Below are 10,844 nucleotides of genomic sequence, written 5' to 3' on the forward strand. Positions count from 1 at the left end.
TGGTCCAGACGCCGCTCTCCCCTGAAGCTCTGTTTGTATTTGACTAAGAGTTGATGGAGGCTGCAGGCTCTGAGTTACAGTCAAGTGTCTAGTTCAGTCTGCTGGTGTGACAATCACCATTAGAAACATGAAGGAGAAACCACAGCTGACCAGTCTTCTGGCCAGTTCAATTCAATTTTATTTGTATAGCACCAAATCACAGCCAACGTCGTCTCAGGACACTTTACAAAATAAAGTCTAGACCCTACTTTTATTATTATTATAGAGGAAAAACCCAACAAATCCCCCTTGAGCAGCACTTGGCGACAGCGAGGAGGAAAAACTCCCTTTAACGGAAGAAACCTCTGACAGACCCCAGTGGGCGGCCTCCTGCCTCGACTGGTTGGGGTGAGTGGATAGAGGAGAGAGAGAAGAAAAGAAAAACAACAAGACACAACAAACACAACAGCAAACAATCAAACACTGGGCAGGCTGAGTCCTGACACAGCCTCTATGGGTTGTTTCAGACCGAACTCAACACTTCCTCAAAGAGCCAAAGTGTACTGGTGTCTAAAACTTTCTCAGTAGAGTGACATGTAAAGGTACCTGCAGGCTGTTTGGGAGGACTTGGGGTCGTGTCCTGGGTTAATAACATGAAAAAGGGAGGTCTGCAGGGGACTCTGTTTGCAGGTTCATGGCAGTCAGTTACTGACTGAATGAATATCTCCACCTAAAAACCTCAAGCTGTGCTCAAAGCTTTAACAGGTTTCAGATGCACCACCTTAAAGTGAGAGGTTAGGCTGTGCTCCTAAGTTCAGGGCTTAGCAGATCGTTCAAACACATGGATATGGATTAAGCCACATTTTTGTGCATGTTATCCATCCTCCTTTGCCGCAGTGCTGGAGAGTCTTTTTCTGGTCTGTGGGCTTACATAAAAAAATCAGGCATGGATGTTAGGACAGATGTATTTGCTCTCAGCAGCTCCAGTAGCTTCTGGTGTGTGTTTGATGGTGAGTTTTAGGATTACTGTTTGATTAAAGCAGTTCTGCAGAGATTAGTCCTGCTTTGGGCAAATTCATATTTGCTGACCAAGTGTTAAAGGCTGTCACTGATACCATCTGTAGCGGGACTAGCCATGGCAAGAGCCTCCACCCAATGGAAAAGGCTATGGCCTTTGTCAGGGCTAGGGAGGAGCTAACCTCAGCTGCCGGGACCTCTTCCTCTGGCCTGTTAGCAGCAACACAAGACTGGGAGCTGAAAGTTGATCTGGGCAAACAACTGAAGTTTCCAGACACTGTTGCTATAACAACGTTAAGGCCGGATGTGGTTCTGTTTTCAAAAGCCTCCAAGCAGTTTATCCTCCTGCAGCTTAGTCCCTTGAGAAGACTGCATTGAGGAGACCAATGAGAGGAAGAGGTTAAAGTACATTGAGGTGGTAGAAGGGCATCACTGGGGCCAGCAGGCGAAGGGCCGTGAAGTCGGCTGAGGCTAGAGGTGGCTGTTGATCAGGAGAGGCGAGCCGTGGGTGGGGTGGTGTTGATCAACCCTGGCTTGGTCGTCTGGGCGAGGGTGTCTGATGGTGAAAGACCTGAAACACCTGATGGCCCCAGGTTACATCTCTGATAATGTGTCCAGGAGCACCAGAAGATGGTGGAAGTATGAAGTCTGTAGCTGTACAGACTTGTACAGCTGTGGTTCAATTTCAGTTACTAGCTTAATCATTTAAATCCATTAACCTTTCACCAGTTTTATCTGCAGGAGCTTGCACTGAGTAGAACACTCACAAACTGTAGTACCATGAACACATATGTATCAGTCATAACAGTTATTTTCAGTAAGTCCACCTTGACATGAAAAGCAGGTAGAATGCACAGCAGAGCAAACAACTCTATCCCTTAAAAGTGGGCGACTGATGGCTCAAGTGTGTTTCTAAAATGAGAAAGGATAAGTAATATTTTCAGTGTCCTGTTGCGTCCTGCTGTAGCAATCCAACTGTAAAAGGTCTTAAACGAACTTCACCGTCGCCATTCCTGATTTATTCTACACTCTTTTCCCCTTTGCTGAGGGTGAAATATAAAATCAGATTATATGACTGTAAATGAGTAATTACAGACCTGTAGGTGGTTAAAGAGGGATCAAAAACATGAAGACAATGATTGGGTGCTCGTGGCTCAGATGGCGTCCAGACCTGCTGAGAACCAGATTCTGCTGTGTCAAAGTGCTGCATCTTCTTCACGTCTGTTTCCACCTCTGATGGGGTGTAAATCAAATGGTGTGGCTGGTTGGCAGCAGATTGGCCTTGGCTCTGCTGCTGACACTAATTGCAGGTTTGTTGTGATGACAGAACCGAATGCCTCCCTGGCTCCAGAGTGTGAATTGCGGGTTTGTGTTCTGATGGCCCCGGACCAAGACTTCACACGATGCCTAATGAGAGAGAGATAGATGCATCCTGTCTTATTTCATTTAGTACATTTTGAATTTCCTGTCAGATTTAAAGTCCTGACATCAGGTCCCTTTGTCCTCTTGCAACAGCTTTCATCAATGTTTCATTTAAATGCTTTCCAGTAATCAAAGCAATAGTTTAGCCCAGGTTGTTGTTGCTACATGCAGTGAATTATAAAGGCTGAAGTTGTCACCGATCAGTGATCATCTCAGAGTTCAGTCTGGCTGATACTGGAGCCTTATGCTGTTGGACCAGTGTCAGATCATATGTGACAACATTGTTGTTTATCACAGCTATGCAGATGACACTCACATTTATATAGCTCTTTCAGCAGGTGAATATGGTCACTGGGACCTGTTTTAGCAGCAAACATCTGTGTTGTTCGTGCTATTCTGCAGCAGGGGGAGATTTAACCTATCACCTTAGCTGAAAACCGGCTCTTTTAACAATGAAACCAGTCTCTGCTTTACACAAGCATATGTGCGTTACACCTTCTGGTTGTTGGTCTCATTTCTTTGTGTTGCCCCTGCCATACACAGGCGTGCCACGGAGGGGTGACAATGTTTAAACCCTGAAGGATTACAAGAGACAGAGATGAGTTCACCTTGTGCATCACTCGGCTGCCGGATTTATTCTGCAGTTCTCAATTCCAACCCATTTTGTACATCTGTTTACATCATTTTCCTTAGCATAGCTGTCGTAGTATTTGCATAGTCATATTCATAATGTCAAGCAACTTCTCTGATATGCTTATCAATGTACCACCTTTATCCAACAGTACGCATGTAACCATAACTCAAAACTACTATGCAATACTGGTGTATCTCTACGTAGTAAATGATATGCACCATTGGCTACAATACCAGATGTCGGCATCACTGATGGTAGCCGGCCTATGCCTGATGTACTGTACTGGAGCCCGAACCTAACTTATACAGAGCTCACGTATATATCAACTTGTACTTCGAGACCTTATAACATACATACCACTTGGAACTACAGTGGTCGACTTGCTATATCTGTTACTCCCGCTACTCAATTTACACCCCAAACAATAATTCACTTCTCCCCATGTCAACCTTCACATCTACGCATCAATAATGGTTTATCTCACAACCCACGTAGTTACTAGGTCACTCAAAGAACATTAAACCCACCTGAAGGATTACAACAGACAGAGATGAGTTCGCCTTGTGCATCACTCGGCTGCCGGATTTATTTAGCAGTTCTGCCTCTTAACGGCCTGCCCATATTACTGAAGTAACTGGATACTTATTAACCTCACCAGTAGATGCAGTTTCAAAAAGCAAACGTGTATCGTCTCAACCCAGTTTCAGCTCATCAAACAAAACCGAACGAGGCACCTTTTGTTCACTTCTTCATATGTTATTTCTTCTGTCCTCATCACTTTTCTCTTCTGAACTCTCCTCCTCTTCCTCTGTCTAACGTCAGTTTAGTCGAGCAGCGTATCTCAGATGCCACACAGTCAGCTGCTGTTTATCACCATGTTAAAGAGTCAACTCTCTTCGTGGGAGGACGAAAACCAGACCCATGTGTTTGGTTTGGCCCCGGACTGCAGAGGAGGGCCCGGCTTGGGTGCTGAGGGTTTGGAGGTCAGGGGGTCGTGTGGGGTCAGGGTAGGCTTGTGTGTTTAGCAACTAAAAGCTCTGAAAAAAGAAGTACGATGATAAAATATGTTGTGCAACTGAGATGATGTTGTCAGAAACTATCTCTGTGATAGACTGGCGACCTGTGCAGGATGGACCTCACCCCGCGCCCCAGTGTCAGCTGGGACCGGCTCCAGCTTTGACTTGAATGAGCTGCTGCAAGTTTAAATGGAAGTGAAAGAAAAAGCAGTCAGCTGTAGTGAGTCAGGCATTTTGTTTATAGAGGACACAGCTGTTGGACCGACATGAGCAGGAGCAAGTACAGACGAGCCGCTGGCAGGTTTGTTGGGCTGCCAGCCACAGATGGAGAATGTAAAACCAAAGGACTGTCCTTTAACCATTTACAGTAGCTAACTAGGAAAACAGAGCGTTCATGTTCATGCACGGTGCAGCTGTGTGTGTGTGTGTGTGTGTGTGTGTGTGTGTGTGTGTTATGTGGCCTGGTGTTGTCTCCACACTACACTGCTGTGAATGAAGAAGCTTGGACTGTTCTGCTGTTTACACTAGAGAAGCTTTGTTCAGACTAAAGTCAAATTTTATTTTATAATTACATCTAAAGAAAAAGATGAGATACTATAAACTTTTAATGAAAATAGTTTGAATAGAATGATCCTCTTCGTTCAAGGCAGCTGCTGGTTTCAGATCATTTCCCTAAACATCAGCCTGTGTTGACCTGAAACACAGCAGAGACTGAATTCTCAGTTCATTTAATGCTCATTGTGGCTTTGTGTGTGTGGGTTTGTGTGTGTGTGTGTCGGGGGGACTTTATTGAGTTTTATGTATTTTAACTAACTGAGGGAGTAAAGGCTGTGGAATGTGCACGGCCCCCCTAGAAATTAAGTTAATATACAGTACAACTAAACTAATAGAGCACAAACAATCTATAATAAATGTAAACGTAGCTGGATAATGTTTTCTCTGCATATCTTGTAAGATGCAGGTATGTTAACGCTGCATACTGTAAAGAGTCAGACCATGTGTTTGCATCAAATCTGGCGACAGCGTCCACTTACAGCGACTCCACCATCATGAAGTGGGTTTATGGTTCTGTGGACGTTCACAGCTGAGCTCAGAAAAATGTGGTCTGGTTTAAAACAGCAAAAGTTCATTGTCCTCAGACACGACCTGTTTATTTCCATTTAGCCAAACCACCATCCCTCCCTAACCTTCCCCACACTGCTTGTATTGTTTCAGCCTAACCACAGATGGATCAGACTCCGCTCCTCACTGTGACACTCGGGCTCTCTGAACATATTTGTTGTTGAAGTTTAGTTGTAGAGAGACACAATCTGTGGGACCTGTTGTTAGGAGGCTGGAGTTGATGGGTACGCACAGCGCAGGCGTTTCCCAGGCGAGCGGGGCTCAATGTGCTGTTTTGAAGTCTGTTTTTCATGCACTTCCTCTCCCTAAACCCTACCTATGTTTGTATTATGTTATGTGGGGATGTAGCTCAGTGGTAGAGCGCATGCTTTGCATGTATGAGGTCCTGGGTTCGATCCCCGGCATCTCCAGTTCTTAATGTTAAGTTTTTGGGTGACTGGGGTTCAGCGGGTAGAGTGGTCATCTCCTAACCGGGGGGTTGGAGGTTTGAATCACGGTGCCTGCAGTCCACATGTCGAAGTGCCCTGGGGCAGGGAGCTGAATCCAGAGTTGGTTCTGTACCAGAAACAAATTCCTTGTGTGTAACATAGTTGGCCAAATGAAGGTGGTTATCGTGTTGGTAGAGTTAATGAAGGTGGTTATCGTGTTGGTAGAGTTAAAGAAGGATCTGGACAACGATCGTAAAGAGGACACGAGACCTGCACTTTTCAAATGTACAGACCAACAGTTTTTTCACTAATTCAGACTCTTAGATGTGTAAATAAACCTCAAATTAATATGAAAGTAACACAGGTAAGGCCCTGTAACAGCTCTCCTTTCTGAGTTTCATTTTTTAAATCTTTATATACATATATTTTCTTACTTGCCTCATTATATTTATTATATTTCCCACAGTTGATGTTTTCATCGTGTCTCTACTTCTGCCCCTGTCTTCTGTCTGACCCCCTGCCTGTCCTCTGAGCTGTGGCTCGGGTTCTCTCTCTCTCTCTTTCTCTCTCTCTCTTTCTTTCTGTCTGTCTTTGTCTCTCTACCAGCCCATCCTCTGAGCCCCTCCCTCATCTGTGGTCACTCCATTAAATAAAACTCCCAGAATTCCCTCTTCCTCTCCCACAGTCCCCCACTAATGATGTCATTTGGCCACAAAATGAGGCCTGGTGTGTGTGTGTGTGTGTGTCTGTCCTTGTGTACAAATATGCTCGTGTGTGTTGGACATATACTGGTTGTGCTGTGATGTAACCTCATATGTGGGTGTGTGTCCTGCAGCCAGAACAGTGTTGGCAAAGAGACGAGCCTCACATCTCTCTTTCCATTTGTATTTTATTGAACAGGTTGGGGGTGGCACAGCGGTGCAGTGGTTAGTGCTGACACCTCCCAGTAAGAAGGTTCCCGGTTTGGCCCCAGGGCCCTTCTGTGTGGAGTCTGCATGTTCTCCTTGCATTCAAATGGACTAGTTAAAAGTTAGACTCTTTGTTTGTAATTGGCTTCAGTAAGAAAAAGCAGCTGTAATTATTAAATCATTTAAGATCTAATTTAGATTTCTCTGTCACTGAGTCCAGTTTGGTCCTGTTCTGTCCCATCTGAGCCTGTTTGGTCTCATTTTTCTCTCTGGTTCAGTTGTTTCATACTGGTGTTTGTTGATTTGTCTCTCTCTTGTCCAGTTTCATCCAGTTGTTGTTTGTTGCTTGGTCCTTTTCAGCCCTGTCTGGACTCCTGTTGGATCCTGTTGGATCCTGTTGGATCCTGCTTAACCTTGCTTAGTCCAGTTGCTTGGTCTTGTTTGGTCATACTTGGTCAAACATGCCTTGTGTTTGGCCTTAACACTGAGGTGAGGGTAAAGTGTTTCTACCCTCTCGCCTTGTTTCCTCCTCTAATTCAGGATCATCATTAAAATCCCGTCAGATATTTGGATTTCCTCTCAGCTGTCACACTCCCATTCAGACACATCGGGTCATTTTTGTTTCTCTCTCTTTTCTGCTTTACAGCCGCCTGACTAATGTAAAATGTATGCGGCTGTAAAATCACTAAGGCTCCAGCAGCTCCACTGTTTCCTGGGCCATTGTTCAGTGTGCTGCTGTTTTCAGATAGCCATCAGACATTTGGCCCATTTTCTGCCTAGCAACACAAGTCTGTTGGTTCCACAAAGCAAAAGCTAAAAGTGAACTTTTCCGAGATTGTTCCAGAAGCTTTTAGTCCCGTGCAACTGTTGACTTTGCAGCTGGAGTTCTCCTACATGCCCTGTCTTAAAGTGCAACTTTGGAGTTTGTTATTTAATCATTCACTGTGGGGGGGGGCAATCCCAGCCGGCAATCGGGCGAAGGCGGGGTACACCCTGGACAGGTCACCAGTCCATCGCTAACACATGGACAAACAACCACACACACGCACATGCACTCCTATGGGCAATTTTAGAGACACCAATCAACCAAAGCTGCATGTCTTTGGACTGTGGGAGGAAGCTGGAGTACCCGGAGAGAACCCACGCAAGCACGAGGAGAACATGCAAACTCCACACCGAAAGGTCCCGGGTGGGGCCCGAACCCTTCTCGCTGTGAGGCAACGGCGCTAAACACTGCGGAGTTTAAATAACTTTAAATGGTGAATGGACTGTATTTATATAGCACATATTTCACAGTGTGTTACACTGGCCAAAGTGCTTTACAGGAGATCATACACATTCACGGCCGAGGGCCTTCCGCACACTGGTGCCACTCGAACCACCGGGAGCAATTTGGGGTTCAGCGTCTTGCTCAGGGACACTTAGGCATGGGGGGAAGAACGGGGATTGAACCACCAACTTGCTGGTCAGAGGTCGACTGCCCTACCTCGTGAGCCACAGCTACTTTAAACTACTGTTAATGAAAAGCACCACAAGATTTTCACATTAAAAGCATTAGAGTATGTTAAATAAGCACTGTTACTGTCTGGTGTATAAGAACAGTGTTTAAAAAGACCAGAATCACCAGGGTGATGAGTAGGACATTACTGCCGTGGACACTATTATTATTATTACTGTAGTGTACCAAGTGAACTAGCTTCTTTACTTGACCGCCCTATTTCTTCATGTTGCATCAAATGATAAGATGCTACTGTCGTAGTTTTAATGATCAAATCCTCTTTGATACTTTGAGGTTTGTTTTTACTTGTGTCCGTGTTGAAGAGAAGAATTTCATACACAACTGCAGAGACTCCATCTTTTAATGTCTTATAGTTCACTGAAATTTGCCTGCAAAGCCTGAGCACATCGCACCAGTGTGGGCCGGTGTGAGAAGCAGACTCATGAGACTTTTAAAAAATGATATATTGCTTACACAGTGTCACCGTATGACACGCGTGAAAAGAAAAACTAGTTAACTGGGCTTAACTGGCACACACATCACATGCACACAGCTGCGCTGGCAAAGAACAGCTGCTGAGATAAAGCTTCGCTGCGATAATCAGTAAAGACACTTCTTCAGTGTGAAATAACAACCTAGCTGTGCACGGTGGCAAACTCAGTTTTGCACTTGATGTGAAAGCAAGTCAAACATAAACGTTCCTGTTTGGCAGAAGCTTTTTATTTGTTGACATTGTGAGCTGGTTGCCAGCGATCCATGGGTCACTAAAATCTGTGAAACTGCAACACTACGCACTATACGGATGCACATAAATGATATGCATACAGCACATATAAACAAAATGAATGTCTGGAAGACAGAGCCAAGATCATATTACCTCATGTTCCCTGCCACCCTAGTCTCAGAGCATGTGGTGTTAACTGTGTTCAGAGATGCAGATGAATAAAGTTAATAAAACTGGAAGTTAAATTTAAAGAGGCAAAGTGAGCAGAGTCAGTGAAGGCAGTGAAATGTGAAACCCCCGAGGCTGAGCCAAAATGTTTGGAACGTGAATTTTTTGTTTAATGAAGACCAGAGCTGACTCGCGGCATCACTCACTTTTAGTTTTACACTTTTTAATTTCAGCGCATGAAACATGAAAACGTTACAGTGGTGCCCGATAAAGACAAACAGCAGCAGCTCTGACCGAGACGGGACAGTGCGATCAGTGATGAATATCCTCATTAACCAGCCAATATGAGCAGCTGTAACAGGCAGTGTGGTGATAAATACTCAGACCAGAACATTATGCACAGACCCATGTGAAACCCCCTCCACTGCAGGGTCAGAGGTCAGAGGAGCTGGACCTGGGCTCTAATCCCAGTCAGAGTTCAAGCAGAAACACCCGACAGCTCAGAGGTTTGCTGCTGATTTGTTGCAGGTTTGATAGTGTAGAGTTTTGCACGTCTGTGTTTAAAAAGTGATTTGGATTTGTTTGTGTGTTGTGAATGTGTCTATTGTGTGTGGACTGTGCAGGAATGTGAGCGTTAGCAGAGCTGTGACTAGTCTAAACCGAAGACAATAATTAAGATGGAGCGATAAAGAAATTACTTGTGGATGTTGGCTGTATCTGTGTGTGTGTGTGTGTGTGTGTGTGTGTGTGTGTGTGGCAGCGGTATCTGGGACTTGGCGGGATGAAAGGATGACGATGAGGATGGACTGTGGGAAAGCAGGGAGGGCTGTCAGGATGAATGTCTGCCAGCTGTAACAGTCTGCAGGTTCTGGCCTCGGTTCAGTGACACGTCAACTGTGCCAGATTGTTCTCGCTGTGTCTCATCTGTACAGAAACTACAATAGGACTGGTATCTATTATAGTGTTAGATGTTTTCCATAGCTCGCAGCAGTGTGAAGTGAAACTAGGAGGGAGGAATCTGACCCGCTTGTGCTGTTTTCTCTCTGTGGTTGAGGGCTGCAGCAGGATCCTGCAGGTCCTTCAAGACCCAGCACAAGAAGGCACAGGCACAGGATGGATTTACTGTAATTAGCGACACACCGATGTGACTTTACCCAAATCCCAGCTCATGGTTTCTGCTGATATCAGGGCTCTCCTTTTCCAGTTCAATGCACATCACTGCATGGAAACTGATCATGTAAATGAACGTGAGTTGGTGGAACTCTGAGCCTTGTAGCATCGAGTCCATATCTAATGACGATGGCTCATTCACTGGTGACCAAGACCAGACTGAGACATGGTGTCCCAGTCTGGTGTGGGACAGCACCTCTGGGATAAACTGGAGCACAGACTGCGACTCATCAGCCACCGTTGCTGTTGCACCTGTGGCTGCATGGGAGCAAACCCCTGCAGCTGTTTCAACATCTGCTGAAAAGCCCAGAAGAGTGCAGGCTGGTCACAGTCACAGCCGCTAATTCAACCGGCTGTAATATTCAGGCATCCACGTACGTTTGGCCGTGCAGCTGGGAGCCTACAGATTGTGTAGCTCACCCTGTCATGTGTGTCTGTCTCCTCAGTGATCTCCTGGAGGATCTGGAGAGGAGTCCTCATGCTGCAGCCATCGCAGAGTGCTTCGTAGAGAGGGTGAGTACTGTGGGGGGGGGGTCAGTAGTGATGCTGTTCTCACATATTTTACAGCACAGGGAGTCACAGTTCCTGACTCATGCAGGACCATGTCAGGGAGAGGAGGGCGTGTCTGTGAGTCACATCTGAGCTTTCTCTGTCATACATGTTGGAGAGGTATGAGCTCAGATGTGGGAAGAGATGGAAATCCCCCGTTTAGTAGTTAAGAGGAAGGAGAAAGAAGGGAGTGGCTGGACTCAGCTGTG

The 10,844-nt window shown here is 45.6% G+C and overlaps 1 protein-coding gene and 1 non-coding gene across 6 annotated transcripts in view; both read left to right on the plus strand.

The window, feature by feature from the left end:
- The window catches only part of plekhg2 (pleckstrin homology domain containing, family G (with RhoGef domain) member 2), a 76,242-nt gene that overhangs the window by 35,830 nt on the left and 29,568 nt on the right, over positions 1-10,844 (plus strand). For all 5 annotated transcript variants that reach the window (XM_020622695.1, XM_020622697.1, XM_020622698.1 and 2 more), the window contains one exon: positions 10,533-10,599. In XM_020622695.1, coding sequence (XP_020478351.1) covers positions 10,533-10,599 — 67 coding nt within the window. The remainder of the gene's footprint in view (positions 1-10,532; positions 10,600-10,844) is intronic.
- On the plus strand, positions 5,529-5,600 carry trnaa-ugc (transfer RNA alanine (anticodon UGC)). The gene has a single exon. It is a non-coding gene; the product is annotated as a tRNA-Ala (tRNA).

The sequence above is a fragment of the Monopterus albus genome, unplaced genomic scaffold (genome assembly GCF_001952655.1).
Source record: "Monopterus albus unplaced genomic scaffold, M_albus_1.0 scaffold287.1, whole genome shotgun sequence".
Lineage (NCBI taxonomy): Eukaryota > Metazoa > Chordata > Actinopteri > Synbranchiformes > Synbranchidae > Monopterus > Monopterus albus.